The following is a 15,997-nucleotide window of genomic DNA, read 5'->3' on the forward strand; positions in this document are numbered from 1 at the left end:
TTTTAGTTGTTCACAATGACAACATCCATTATCCATGCTGCTACTTCCTTGAAGAGCATAGGATGTAGACCATCACCTCCATTAGAGTTGTTGCCCTTCACATCCATTAGTTTGACCACAACATTTTCTCAACTGATAGAGAGTTGATCATTCCACATCCCCCCCCCCCACCCTTCTATATAGCCACTGGATTATCTGTTACTCTTGAGATGATTTTAGTGTCTTTCTACCATGAAGTCCAATCCAAAATAATCATTTTGCCATTTCTCACTTTTCCATTTGTAACCTTCAGTCTCATCTTCTAAGTGACTTGTGTTTACTTTAGACGCTCTCTTCCCTTACAGTATACTGTTTTATTTACATTATTTGCCTTACCTTCATACTCGATCTTCTGCCTCTTCATAATTATTTTTGGTCATCTTTTGCTTGTTTCTAAAGGTTTATCAACCCTCTGCTACCACTGATCTTACAAAATTTTCTGCATTTTAGTTTGATACCATTCATTACTACTTTTGTTAGCTGCCGATCATGGTATCCTTCTCCAGGAAAACACTGAGTGCTCACAGCACACATCCAGATGTTTCTTGTTTAGCTAGGATATCCCACAAGGATGAAATCCATTGGACTGTATACTTACTGCTGTCAGTAGAGTACAATACTTGATTGACAAGCATAAAATTGTAAAGTATATGAAACCTGTAGCAAGTGTGAGCATTGGATACCAAAACAACCAGAGAATTGAAAACTCTTTGGAATTTATTAAGGTCCCCAATCCTACCTGAGCTACTCACAGGATTTCTCAGGATTTTGAGTCCATTACACAAAACTAGATAGCAAAAACTGAAAATAGTGCACAAGATGTCATGGAGGGACTGTGGATTGCAGATACACTACTGTGGAAACTAAGTAATGAATACCTTCAAAATCATCTAACAACAAACTGGTGGCATTCACTTAATTTTATATTCTAATTTACTGTCAGTTTAAATCTTTGAGATTTTGGCAGCGCAATACCCAAAAATTAACTTATCCTTTTCTTATTTTCAAGTACATTTGTGATGACCATTATTCTAATTTTATCATTCGCATTAAAGTAACTCTCATCTTAATTGCTGCTGATCCCATTATTAAATGATAGTTTAGAAAAGCTGCTAAATGGCTGGATCATTTTTATTTCTGACTGATGTAGTGTGGCGATGTAAAGACTAAGACAACATTGATAATTCCTAATTCCCTAATCTGGGTTGAAATTGCTGGATTACTAGTAGGGCAGCATAACTCTGAACTGGAAAGAGAGAAAGAGATGTACTCAGCCAAGCCCTATGCTCCTAATTATTATCTGAGAACAAGTAGTAGTAAGTTTAAACATATGCAAAGCAGTTAGCCTCCTTATGATGTCTTTCATGAGTAAATAGTCCAGCAATCTGCACAAATATGCATTCTTAAATTATCTTGCCCAGTAAGGTACTTCAGCAAAGGAAAGCAGGATGAGGGACCCAACACACTTCAAGCCTGAAAGTGAACCTTTGGCACTGCTATTATGGCCAAGACCAAGAAACACATACCAATAAGTTCCAGATCATATCTCTTTAATTACTGTTCCAAATGATACCACTGAACTGCACATAAAATGTTGAAAGAATAACTAGTTATCCCTTTTGGAAAAACTGTATAATTTAAATTTTAATAGATTTATAATCGCGTTTGTTGAAGGTGGCGGTAATTAGCTCATTCTTGTCATGCTGAAGATAGCTAAGGAATATTTTTCACAATTGAGTAAATGCAGGGAAAGTGATATATTTTTATGCATTCTGGTATAATGTGCTCATTAAATCTAATGCTAATTTCTTAAAAATTGAAATGTTCTATGTTAATAGAAACAACCAGTGTTCCTAAAATACTATAAATTGGTACTGAGCTGACTACAACAATATTGTGAAAAACTTTGATCCCACCCTGCAGATATTAACGAACAAGCAATCCTTAATATTCCTAGAACATGCTTTTTACTTTGGACTTAATTTAATTGCTTTTAGAAGCTGTCTTCTTTTCTTTTCCAATATTTTTATTAATTTACATATAAGAATACAGAGTACAGGAAAGACATATATATCAATACATTATACTAAATCGCATATAAAGACTGCTTACCCTATATTCATACAGGTTAATCAATTCGTAACATTGAAATATAGTAATTTTATTATATTAAAAAAAATCTAACCCACTACTAAGACCGCAGCTGATTAGTAAAGAAAAAAAGGGGAATAAATTATTAATAATCATCTGTGCTTTAACAACAAATCAAAGGTTTTGAAAATAATTCAGAAAAGGTCCCCACAATGTTTGAAAGTCTTGACTTGATTCAGAGATTGTGCATCGAATCTTCTCTAAATTTAAACATGACATCACATCACGTAACCATTGGGCATGAATAGGAGGGGTCACATCTTTCCATTTAAGCAAGAGCGTCCTTCTGGAAATAAAAGCCAAGATGTGCAAATTAGATGACTCCAAAATAATCTCCTTTCCTCCAACAATACCAAATAAAGCAGTCAAAGGATTAGGCTTAAAGTTTACCTTAAAAACGATCAGGAAAGTTTGAAATACTTCTTTCCAATATTTTCCAAGACTTGGGCATGTCCAAAACATATGAATGAGTGAAGCTTCTCCATTATTACATTTATCACAATATGGAGATATATATAAATAAAAATGAGACAACTTATCCTTGGTCATACTTTAAATATGGACCACTTTAAATTGTAGGAGAGAGTGAAGGGCACATAACGATGAAGTGTTAACCAATTTAAAAATTTGATTCCAAGTTTCCTCAGAAATAGAAGTCTGTAAATCTTGTTCCCAAAGATTTTTAATTTTATCTAAAGGAATACTTCTCATTCTCAGCAGCATATTATAAATATTAGATATAGATCCGTTATAAAAAGGTTTCAAATTAAAAATTACATCTAGTAGATTCTTATCAGGACTTTTAGGAAATGTACTTATTTAAGACTGTAAAAAATCTCTTATTTGTAGGTATCGAAAAAATGAATTTTGGGTAAACTATATTTAGTTGGCAGTTGTTCAAATGAAAAGAGACTATCCTCTACAAACAAGTCCTAAAAGCATTTAATACCTAATCTATCCCATTCTTTAAAAGCCACATCAATCATAGAGGGTTTAAAAAAAATTAGAAAAAATGAGACTCGAAAGAGAAAATCTCAATAAGCCAAAGTATTTTCGGAATTGTATCCAAATTCTCATAGTGTGTTTAACTACCAGATTATCAGTTAACTTACTCAGAGACAAAGGGAGTGAGGATCCAAGAAGAGGAATAATAGAAAATTTATTAACAGAGTTAGCTTCTAAAGAAACCCACATCGGGCAATCTTCATGATTTATGTAATATAACCAGAATGTAAAATTTCTTATATTAACTGCCCAATAGTAAAATCTAAAGTTTGGTAAGGCTACTCCTTCATTCTTTTTATCTTTCTGAAGATGAATCTTATTTAGTTTAGAGTGCTTATTCTTCCATATATAAGAAGATACAATAGAGTCAAGAGAATCAAAAAAAGATTTAGGAATAAAAACTGGCAATGCCTGAAAAAGATATATAAATTTAGGTAATATATTCATTTTGATAGAGTTAATTTGACCAATCAGCGATAACGAAAGAGGCGACCAATTTAATAGTATCCTTTTTACGTGATTCACTAGGGTAAGAAATTTTTCTTTAAATAGACACTTATAGTTTTTAGTGATTGTTACACCTAAGTAGGTAAATTGGTTTCTTACAATTTTAAAAGGAAGGTTAGAATTTGTTAATATCAAATTGTTCAAAGGAAAAAGTTCACTTTTGTATAGGTTAATTTATAACCTGAGAACTGGCTAAAACAGGAGAGTAAAGAAAGCACATGGGGTAATGAAGTCTCAGCATTAGAAATAAATAGCAGCAGATCATCAGCGTACAGTGAGACCTTATGAATAGTGTCTCTTCTTAAAATACCGGTGATATCATTAGATTCTCAAAAGGCAATGGCTAATTTCCCCCTAGATTAATAAAGTATGACTATGACTATAACTAAGGGTTCTAAGGCCAGATTGAAAAGCAAAGGGCTCAACGGACAGCGTTGTCTAGTGCCACGTTGAAGCTTAAATGGTTTGGAATTATGAGAATTAGTGATAACCCTATTGGCAGGAGCTAAATAAAGTAATTTAAACCATTGAATGAAAACGGGTCCAAAATTGAATTTTTCAAAAGTTTTAAATAAATAATTCCATTCAACTCTGTCGAAACCTTTCTCCGCATCTAGGGATACCGCACATTCCGATATCCTGTTAGAAGGAGAATAAATAACATTTAATAACCGACGAAAATTAAAGTGAAAATATCGATTTTTGATAAATCCAGTTTGGTTATCAGAAATGACAGATGGTAAAATATTTTCAATCCTATGGGCCAAAACTTTAGATAGGATCTTAGTATCAACATTAAGTAAAGAAATGGTCTATAAGAAGAGCATTCAGTTGGATCCTTATTCTTTTTAAGAATAAACAAAATGGAAGCCTCATAAAAAGATTGAGGGAGTCTGCCTGACTTAAATGAATCCAAAGAAACTGAACATAAATGAGGTATAAGCAGTGAGGAAAAGGTCTTGTAAAATTCTCTAGAAAATCTATCTGGAGCCGGAGCTTTCCTCAGACGTAATGAGTGCACAGCCTCAACAATTTCCTCAAAAGAAATAGGTTGTTCCAACAACTTTCTGTTGGCAGAAATTGTAGGAATGTTTAATTGATCTAAAAACTTGTTCATTACAGTGTTATCCTTAGAAGATTCAGAACTTTAGAGTTTAGAGTAAAATTCTCTAAAAGTATCATTTATTTCTAAATAATCAGTTGTCCTATCACCATTAGCTTTGCATATTTCTTTAATCTGCTGTTTAGTTATAAAGGTTTTAATTTGATCAGCCAATAATTTACCTGTTTTATCTCCATGAATATAAAATTGACTTTTATCTTTTAGGAGTTGGGTTTCAATTGGATAAGTTAAAAGGAGATCATATTTAGTTTTAGTTTCAACACATCTTTTATATAAGGCAGGTTCTGGAGCCAAGGTATACTCTTGGTCTAACTGTTTCAGCTGATTAGCTAAATCACTTCTCTCTTTATTCGCTTTTTTTCTTAATACTTGCAGTATAAGAAATAATTTGTCCTCTAATATACGCCTTAAAGGCATCCCATCTGATAAAACTAGAAGTCTCCTCTAACATGTTCTCTTCAAAAAAAAAGTAATGTGTCTCTCCATAAACTTTAAAAAATCTTTATCAGATAACAAAGTTAGATTAAATCGCCACAATCTATTTGTGTGAAAAAAACCAGGGAGATTTAAAGATAGAAACACATGAGCATGATCTGAAACAGCAATCCCTTTATATTCACAGGATCGAACTGATGGAATCATTTGGCTATCAATTAAAAAAATCAGTCATGGAATATGTATGATGGACATGAGAGAAAAACGAATATTCCTTGTCTACTGGATGAAAAAAAACGCCAAGTATCAACAATACCACATTTCATTAAAAAAGATTTAATACACACAGTTGATTTATTTGGTATCATTGGTTTAGGAGACGAACGATCTAAAACTGGATCTAAGCAACAATTAAATTCTCCACCCATCACCAATGAGTACAGACTTAGATCTGACAAAAATAAAAAAATACGCTCAAAGAAACCTGGGTCATCTATATTCGGAGCATACACATTGGCAAATGCCATTAATTTGTTGTTTAGTCTCCCTGATACTGTAACAAAATACCCATTAGTATCAGAAATTACTTCATGTTGAACAAAGGGAAGTTTATTATTTATAAGTATCAAAACCCCTCTAGCTTTGGTCTGAAACAAGGAATGGAAATGAGATTCCCTCCATTGAGGCGCGAATTGTCACATGTGCATGGGTTTCTTGAAGAAAAACAATTGGTACCTTAAGTTTTTTAATATAGGCAAACATCTTATTTCTTTTCATGGGGTGATTTAGCCCTTTCACATTAAAACTAAGTAAATTATACTTTCATCCATTTTAAAACTATTTATAAGAAAGGTTAAAGTAGCAATCAGAAAAATGTATATTAAACCGGAATAATAAATCTTGAGATATCTTAGCTAAGCAACAGAATTGACTAGATTCCCAAATCAGCTTCAAGAAAAAAGAACTCCCCATCCTCCTCCCTCCTCCCAAAGAGAGAAACTCAGTCAAAGAACAACCGCTATCTACCTCCCCTAAACACATTCCCTTAGAAAGCCTGTAGGAACCACTCCAAAGAAGTCAAGGTTATTTACTGTTCCAACCAAGACTAAGTAATATATAGTGAAAAACAAGCTTAGACAGGTTTATGGAACAGAAATAGCAGTTATTCATACTGAAAAATATTAAACAGTCTTCTTTAATATGTAGTATTTCTGTTTTTGCAAGATTTTTAATCTATTCAGTATATGTATACAGTCATTTTCCTGAGTGTAAAAATTCTTGCACCTGCTCCTTCGTATAAATACACTTAAGTGATCCATCTTCCATCGTAATCTCAGTCGAGCCGAAGAACGAAGAGAGGGTTTAAAATTTTAGCTGTAGAGCTCCGCCATAACTTTTTTAAACTTAACATGTTCTGCCGTAACTTCTAATGAAAAATCTTCAACAATATGAATCTTTTGATCTTGGTAGTCAATCATACCTTTTCCACGGGCAGCACGAATCAGACGGTCCTTTATTTGAAATTCATAGAAACATATAATGATTGATCTTGGTTTTGATTTTGAAGTTGATCCGTAGATGGGCGACCTGTGGGCACGATCAATAATATCGGAATAATTCTATGAAAAGGTTTGCAAAGAATCCTTTAGGATTATCTCTTTCTGTTTGTTCTTTAAGTCCCAAGATTCATACGTTGTTCCTCCTACTTCTGTTTTCCAAATCAATAATCTTCTGTCTCATTATTTCATTGGACTTGGATTGTTTTTCATACAGCTTTTGCATATCATTCATTCTCTCCTCCAGTAAAGTAATAACATCTTCATGTTCCTTTATCTTCTTATCATGCTCAGTTAGAATTGCTTGAATATCTTCTAGTTTCGTACCTATTTGTTTAATTTCAGCACTGATTTCTTTTCTGAACTGTTGGAACTCCTCAGTAAGCTTTTGAATTGAGCTCATAATAGCTTCCAAAGCTGCTTTGGTAGTCATAATAATATAACAACCCGTCTAACAGTAGTAGTTCAAAAGGTTAGAGAGAAAATTAAGTAAATTAGGAGCACCAGCAGAGAGCTGTTACTCCATCAGCGGCCAGCAGACAAATCCCCAGGAGTTGTCTTCTTGAATTAGAATTGAAATTAATTATTGTTTCAGCTATAATTTAAGGCCAATTTATCATTTAAACAATGATTCTGACTTTATTCAGATGTTATTTGTTTAAATAATTCAATTTAGTTTCTATCTGTAGTGCTTAGGATGCTCAGATAATCATCCCCAGAATTATTGTGTAGTGGTACTTAGCTAACTACAATGTTATCCTCCATAGGAAACTTTACAGACCTTGAAGTTCTTTTTCGTTTAATTGTTTGCATAACAATTTCGTTCAAAATCATAAGAAAAAAAATTGGAAAATTTTGGGGAAACTCATTTTTACAGCATGATTTCCATTACTACATCAGATTTAATTGAAGGTGGGTCTTCACTTGGGCAGAGCAGATATCGTGCCCATTTCAGAAGTAAGGTTTATTAAGTAGATACCAGCTGATCCAGTCAGTAGCTGATGGTCATGTGGAGAAATGTTGAGGAAGTATAACTCCCAAAAGCTCTTCTCTTTACCAATGTTCCGCGAAGCTTCTTGACCCATTTTGCTATCTTAAAGTTGCTATTGATTTTGAAGAGTAATAGCACAGATGCAGGAGCAGTTTTAACCCTACACAAATTCTGAATATTGAGTTAGCTTTGGGGGTATCACTTCCTGACATGCCAAGGCCGTTCCACCATCTACAGCTTGAGAGTATAATGAAACGCTTGGATGACTACAGCATTCAAAAATCTTGAATAACACCAAGAACAAAGCAGCCTCTTTGATTGACAACCCATATATCACTCTAAATATTTGTTCCCTCCAATGGTTTCTCACTTAAGTTCAATGTTTACTTTCGTGACAACTCCCCCTCCCCTACCCTCCCTGCTGAGATGCATGCCACACGCACGCGCACACACACACACACAAATGTAGGACTCCTCCTCCGTAAGTAGATTGAAGTTCAATATCTTTATTGGAGCCAGAAGTCAGTAATATTAATGGAGCCTAATATCTCACCTAACCTGAGACCTTAAGGTGTGAAGTAAATCTTGCATGCTTGTGGAAAAGGATCACTGTGAAAAGAGACCATAGCAGCAAATCTACTGTGTTTCTTCTTGTGGGATGGGAATGAAGCCCATGCCTCCTTCTGTCCCCCACTTGTTAGCTGCTTCCAACAAATTGCTTAGGACATAAAATGAATTCATTTCACAGCCATGGCCAGTTGTTTTACTACCCCATGAAAGTTGCCATTTAAAGGGTCACAATTTCATGCAGCAGCTTGGACTGCCAGATTATTATTCCTAATTCCCTTTTAGTGGCACCATGAGACCAAATTCTCCTGCTTATCACCTGGTATCAACATCCTACAGTATGTTGTGGCACAAAAACTGGGCATTCTTTCTCCTCCTGATACTCAGAGGACTGCTTACCATCTACAAGTCAAGAATATGATCTAATACTCTTAATGTCTGGGTGAATGTAGCTTCAACAGCACAATTCTGAAGAACTTCAGGACCACCAAAACAAAGCAACCAATTTAATTGGCGCTATAGATAAAGGAAGTTGCCAGAAAAGGGCCAGTAACATCATGAAGTCCTTCTTCATAGGACTGTTTGTCTCACTCCTGTGAAGAAGGAGGCTACATAGCATCCATGCCAGGACCACCAGACTCAAAAACAGTTACTTTTCAGAAGCAGTAAGCCTAATCAACACCTCAGCCCATTAACCCACCCCTCCATATCCCTCTCTCAATCACCTCATGTACAGGCGCTCCTGTGCCTAGCATCATTTTACAGACATACAATTAATCTATGTATATTACCTATCTTATGTATTTGTACTTTTATGTATTGTTATTGTTGTGTTCTTATTTTACTATGTTTTTTCCTATATCAGATCTGGAGTAACAATTATTTCATTCTCCTTTACACCTGTGTACTGGAAATGCCATCAAATAATCTTGAATCATAATCAATATTCATTCCTTCCATCACATACAGTGGCTGCAGAGTATACCATTCATAAAATGCTCATATCAGTTAACCCAGCAGTACCTTAGAAACCCTGAGAATGGCAAAGGCAGCAGAAACTTTAGGATATTATCATCTGCAGCCTTCTCTGTACATCACACACAGTGCTGATCTGGAAATATAACACCATTCTTTTATCTTCACTGCAACACCCAACAGTACTACAGGAAGCAGATTTGTGGCTTTGTCAAGGGAATAATCTGTCTGACCAATCGGATTGAATTCTTTGAAGAGGTAACACAGAGTATCATGGAGGGAAGATCAGTAATGTAATTTACATGAACTTAAACAAGGCTCCACATGGAAGACTAGTCCAAAAGTTAATACCAATGGAATTCAGGGAAAGTTGCCTAATTGGATCCAAATTTGGCTTGGCAGTAGGAGACCACAGTTGTTGGCAGAGCTGTTTTCACAATTGAGTGCCTGTAACTAATAATAGCCATTGTTGTATGTAATATATGTGAATGATTTGGATGTGAATATGAATATATAGGAGGCATGGTCAGTAAGTAACAGAATAATCGGTGGATTTGTTGATAATGTGGAGAGTGGTTTGATGTGTTGGTGAAATGGGGCTGAAAATGGTAGAAACATTTTAATTCAAACAAATATGAGGTGATGCATTTTCAGAATACAGATGAACCCCATGTTGTGAGTGAGGTGTGTTTCTAGAAACAATCCATATAAGAATTTTCAATAATATGAAGATGCATCATCTGTGTATACATCAAGAAACAAGATCTGAAAATATGTGAATTTGTCTTTATTTACTTTCTTGTCCATAAAATACTTGAGTGTGAATTTTATTTTCCTATCATAAATATTTGGTTAATGACTTGGAAATTCTGTAAGGGCAAATTTCTGTTACTAAACAATCATAATGATGGGAGAGAGGGGTTGTGGGTGATGTTGTTTATACTGATGAGAGTAGGACATATACAGTGATACAGTGAATGGTAGGATCTCAGAGATATTGTTAAAAGTAGGACATTGGAAGTCCATTGATCCTTGAAGGTGGCAATGCAGTTAGATAAGATTGCTGGGAGGATATATTGGATACTGTCTTTCATTGGATGAAGGAATTAAATACAGAAGTTTGGAGGTCATGCTCCAGATTTCCAGAAACTTGGTCAGACTTCATCTTGAGTACTGCATGCAGTTCTGGTCATCATGCCTAAAAGAAATATATGAAAGTGCTGGAGATGTTGCAAAGAAGATTCTCCAGCATATTGCTAGGGGTGGAGTGTTTCCCTTCTGAGGAGAGATTTGAGAAGCTGGGTCATTTCTCTCTGGGACAGAAGAAGTTAACAAAGGGGTATATTTGAGACCTAAAATCATATGGGGTTTAGACAGAGTAGCCTGCAGGAAACTTTTCCCCATATGAGAGATAGATAAATTAGAGGGCACAACTTTGGGTAAGGAGAAAGAGATATGAGTAGTATCCTCTTCACCCAGAGAGTGTAGGGAATGCACTACTTGAGAGAGTGGTTGAAGCTGGGTCATTGATGGCACTTAAGAAGTGTATACATGAGTTGTCACCTCAAGTGGTGGATGCAATTTCAACGTTCAAGAGAAGTTTGCATAGATACCTGGATTGGAGGGGTATGGAGGGCTATGGTCTGGATGCAAGTTGATGGGACAAGGCAGTTTAAATTATTTGGCAAGGACTGGATGGGCCAAATGGCCTGTTTCTATGCTGTAGTTTTCTATAGGAAATGATTAAGGATAGAAGGCTGTGGACTCAGGGAGGTGGGATTAATGCAGAAGGGTGCCCACTGGTTGGCATGTGCTGTACAAGTTAGACCAAATAGCCTATTTCCATATTGTATAATTCTGTGCTGCAGTTCACAAAGCTCGTTCACCAGCACTCGATCAGAGGTATTTGGGGGTGAATAGTAAATTTTGACCTTGCTGGTGATGCCCTAATCCCATGGATGAATAAAAGCTTTAAATTCTCTCTATTTGTTCAATCATTGTGTGTTATGGATTGTGCGGAACCTTGGATTGAGCTGATTAATACACTACTTGACAATTCTGCATTACAGGTCTATGGTTTCACTCCTGTCAACCACACTCCTACTAAGGTGTATGTCTGAGAAAGCATGACTTTCACCAGAGATACCACTCTCATATCTCTGATATTAAACTATTTGTATACTGGGTTTGAGCCTTACTACGACATACCTCCAATGAGGCTTTGGAGCACATTGTACTGCAGGATTAGAAGTCAGAGGACATTTTTAATTAAGGCAATCTCTCCCTACTGCAAGCATTTTATCCCCATTTGTCAACAGGAAGCTTCGTGTTGAAAGCACCTCACCTGGTTGGTCTTCATCTTCATAACTGTTAATGGTTTTGGTCATATACATTTCAAAAGGTCAAGGCGTAGGAAATGAGTCATGTAATGCTGTGATTTTAAAGCATAATGCAATTGAATTTTGATGTTTGTATGCCTTTAGATTTCTTGATACAGTTTGTGTTAATCACTAACTCACTTTGTCCCATTCACTTGGAGAGATTTCTATCAACTATTACCAAATCCTTTATGAAAAGCAGTTCTTAAATTGTATTCCCTGTTGCTTTTACTTGATTACAATCAACAAGTTTGAGATTCTATGAGCAGATTGAAAGAGGTCAATGTAGTAAAAGTTGATCTTGGGTCAAATCTTCAAATTCTCAACTGCATAAATTTCTATTTATTAAAGCTGGAGAGTCACCAACTAGCTAGCTCCAGCTGAAACTTCTAATGCAACCTCTCATTAAGGCTCCTTAGACTTAATGGTTTTCCTAGCAATTCAATGTATTATATGTATAAAAACATTATATAAGAAATATCAGTCAATGAATATAATATAATTCAAGAAATAAATTATAGTCTATGAGAATGATGGTTTATATATTTAGTAAACCTGGCAATGTATCTGAGTCATTGAGCCAGACTCTGCTCTCCTGTGGCAGGTAGTTCTACAAATAATTACTCCTGCCCTGTTTGCAAGTCAGCTCACCGGTGACTTCACATCTGCATGTTGCAGCACTGAAGTCAAAGGTGATCTGATCTCTGACCTTCCAGTCAGTCCCTGGTCTTGGACAGAGTCCAAGGGTAGAGCTCAGACTTCTTGTGCTGAGGGAGGCAGAGGCAGTTTTTCAGAGTTGGCTGATATAAGTAGCATTAACCCACTCATTTGAATGGGGTTTTCAAGTTTGATTAAAAAGGTAAGTGAAGGTAGGTATTTATTTTTTTAAGTTTTTTTACCATATCTAAAAACTTAAGTTATTTCGATTAATTTTAAATTTTAAGAGATATTTATTCTATCCAAGATATTTAAAAGAATTCGAAGTGCTTTTACAGAGACAAGCTGTCAGAGAGGAAACCGGAACTGTCACCCAGGCTTCATGTTTGCATTATGAGAATACCACCACAATTTGGTTATAATTTGTTCAATTATTCTAATTTGAGTAGACTTGGATTTTCCTTCACATTGACCCTTAGCTGATAACAATTCGATTACTGATTTAAAATTAATTATTAGCCTAGCATCAGTTGGCATGACATGGATCAAATTTCACAAAACAGTTCTTAAGAAAGACATAATCTTGACTGCACATCTGGGAAAAATGTTGGATTTCTGATGCCAAAGATATCCAAGGGATTCAATTCAGAAAGCAAGAGAACACCCAAACAAAAATACAACCAGAATTGAAGTTTTGCTCAGAAATAAAGATCCTGAGGTTTTTCAAAGAGGTGTGGTAAAAGAGAATGAACTAGTTTAATATTATTTGACCAAAAATTGGTGGGAAAGTTGGGAATGTTTTATATGGTACTGATAGTATCAGACTCAGGAAGAGAAAAGTACAAATCAGAATAGTAATGTTTGCTCTATTTTCACAGAGTGCACCAACAAGGAAGCCCGGTGCAGTCATCATCAACAGCAACACCACTGTCTGGGCGGAGGGGAAGGCAGCTCCCTCAGGTCCCCATTAAAAGCTCAAGTTTAGAGCAAGGTATCAAATTGTAACTACCCTTATGGTACATTCGTTTACTATGGTCTTGCAGTGAATCTGGTTTCAAGTACCATTGCAAAGGAATATTTAAGAAGCAGATAAAATTTAACCATACTCCGCTTCTATAAGCTAAGATCTTAAAAAACTGTAAATTTTTAGGTCTCTCATATCAGATTAGACATAAATGTCTTTGAGGATCCCCAAAAGGATCTTGGATGAACTTTATCGGTGTTAATGGTATACTAAATGCTGTGTGTGATGATTTGACTGCGTTGAAAAATGGGTCAATAATTCTTGAAGCAACCTGGCCCCTGGCGCATTTGTGATGAATGGTATGTCCTCGTTGTCCACGGGAATGGTACCAGAGGATTGGATGGAGGCGTATGTTGTCCCCTTGTTCAAAAAAGGTAGTAGGGATAGTCCGGGTAATTATAGACCAGTGAGCCTTATGTCTGTTGTGGGAAAGCTGTTGGAAAAGATTCTTAGAGATAGGATCAATGGGCATTTGGAGAATCATGGTTTGATCAGGGACAGTCAGCATGGCTTTGTGAAGGGCAGGTCGTGTCTAACAAGCCTGATAGAGTTCTTTGAGGATGTAACCAGGCATATAGATGAGGGTAGTACAGTGGATGTGATCTACAATGGATTTCAGTAAGGCATTTGACAAGGTTCCACACAGTAGGCTTTTTGTCTTATACAAAATAACTCAGTACTCCAGTCATAGATCAATGAGAGCCTTATATAATCACAGCAAAATCCCACTTGTGTAGGAGATAAACATTAATAATACAATGAAAGAAAACTGAGGAAGGCATCTTAGTCAATAATTATTACAACAGTGAGTCTGTAGTGAAATTTAATATTTCAATAAACTATCCTGGGGCTTTTTTCAGATGTTTCGGAAATTGAATACAGAAGCTAAAGGAAGATTATGAAGAGTTTGGTTAAGATATTTACCAATAAGGACAAGAGAAGTGTAGAAGATGAATTTCAGATCCTGAAATCTAAATACAGTAGTTGCATAAATATGTGGCATTGGTAGAGCAAAAGAAAAAATACATGCACAATATAGCAAAGTATTTTGGCATCAAGGGATATTCAAAAGGAAGTATGAATCCTTGGCTAAAATTTAAACAATAAATCTAGAGAACAGAAGAAATGTAAATCATTGTTAATAATTGTGTGAACCTTAAGGGAGCAATTAATAGTAGAGGAAAGCAACCTGTGATCACCTTACCTCTTCAGGATAATGCTAGAAGAGTGCATGGTTTTGGCAAGGAAGAGTAAAACCTATCAGTGCTTGATATGATTAAAACAGAATTGAATCATATATTTCATTTTACATTTGATCCATCAAAGATTATACAAGCAAGCAATGACATAGACATTGCTAAAGATTGAAAAGGATGGCATGAACCTATATTTTTTTCCTTGAACGAATGAATTAAAATGCACTGTTTTAGAAATTATCTATAGGGGATCAAGTTTTTGCATTATTGAGAAGCTTTAAAACATTGCTCCTTATAAGGAGATTTAATTGATAAGAAGTGAAAAGAATAATGCATTTAAAGACATGATGGCAAAATCCACTATAAACTTTGAAGAGTGCTAGCATAAACACAAATGTAGAGAATTTTATTTTGATGAGGTAACATAGAAAGAAGATCAAAATAATACAGCAGATTTTGAGTGAATGGACTTTGGAAGGCATTCAACAAACACTTGGAATTATGGGAGTAGTGATGTTGTAGGGGTGGAGTTAGTTCAGAAACAGGAAAACATAAAACAGTGTTGTATATATATTTGACAAGCTGGAAGTTTATAATGCCTTTTGCTGCAATGTATTTTGAGTCCATTGTTCTTAACAATTAGTGTTAACAACTGCACTTGGATGTAGGAAGCAATTTCTTAAAGCTTTCCAGTCTTACAAAACTTGTTAATGTAATAGGTGACAGTGAGGATTGTTCTCGATTTCAGAAGGATATTGAGTTGCTACTTTAGGAGCATAAATATGGAAAAACAATGGTTAATTTTGGAAGATTTTAAGAATGGTCTGTTTGAGATAGTTAAAACAGTATGTGGTTTAAGTCAGTTAAAGGCACTGAATGTAGAAGCAGATGGATTATGTACTGATCACTGGTTAGACCTGACCTTATCTAGGTACAAAGGACATTTTAACAACTGCATTTCAAGCAGATGGAAAAGCCTAGAGCAAAAATATGGAGCTGGATTCCTATGCTTGTTTCCAAGGACACAGAACTTCAATGATAAATGGAGGATGAAAAAGTTGGCATTATTTTTCCTTGGAACCTAGAAGTTCCTAAAATGATCCATGCAGATTATTTAAATGATGAGAGGCTTTGAAAGAGTGAAAGACTCACAATGGACAAGATTTCCTTAAGTTAGTGTTGAATTGACAGAAATAGCATGAACAAACATAGAGATATGCAACTGCAGATGCTGTAATCTGGTACATTTCCAGCCGTTTGTTTTCTGCTCAAGACAAAACTGGATGGGAGCAGGTGCATACAGGTAAAATAACACATGACGTCTGTCTTTATGAGAATTACTAGGAGCTCAGGGACAGCATGTTTCAGAAAGAGTTAAAGGCAGAAGCAAAGA

The 15,997-nt window shown here is 35.4% G+C and overlaps 1 protein-coding gene across 1 annotated transcript in view; it reads left to right on the top strand.

The window, feature by feature from the left end:
- Nucleotides 1-15,997, top strand: part of rims1a (regulating synaptic membrane exocytosis 1a) — a 479,607-nt gene that overhangs the window by 316,138 nt on the left and 147,472 nt on the right. Inside the window, exon 22 of the mRNA XM_072250401.1 lies at nucleotides 13,263-13,375. Coding sequence (XP_072106502.1) covers nucleotides 13,263-13,375 — 113 coding nt within the window. The remainder of the gene's footprint in view (nucleotides 1-13,262; nucleotides 13,376-15,997) is intronic.

This window comes from Mobula birostris, chromosome 2 (genome assembly GCF_030028105.1).
Source record: "Mobula birostris isolate sMobBir1 chromosome 2, sMobBir1.hap1, whole genome shotgun sequence".
Classification (NCBI taxonomy): Eukaryota; Metazoa; Chordata; class Chondrichthyes; order Myliobatiformes; family Myliobatidae; genus Mobula; species Mobula birostris.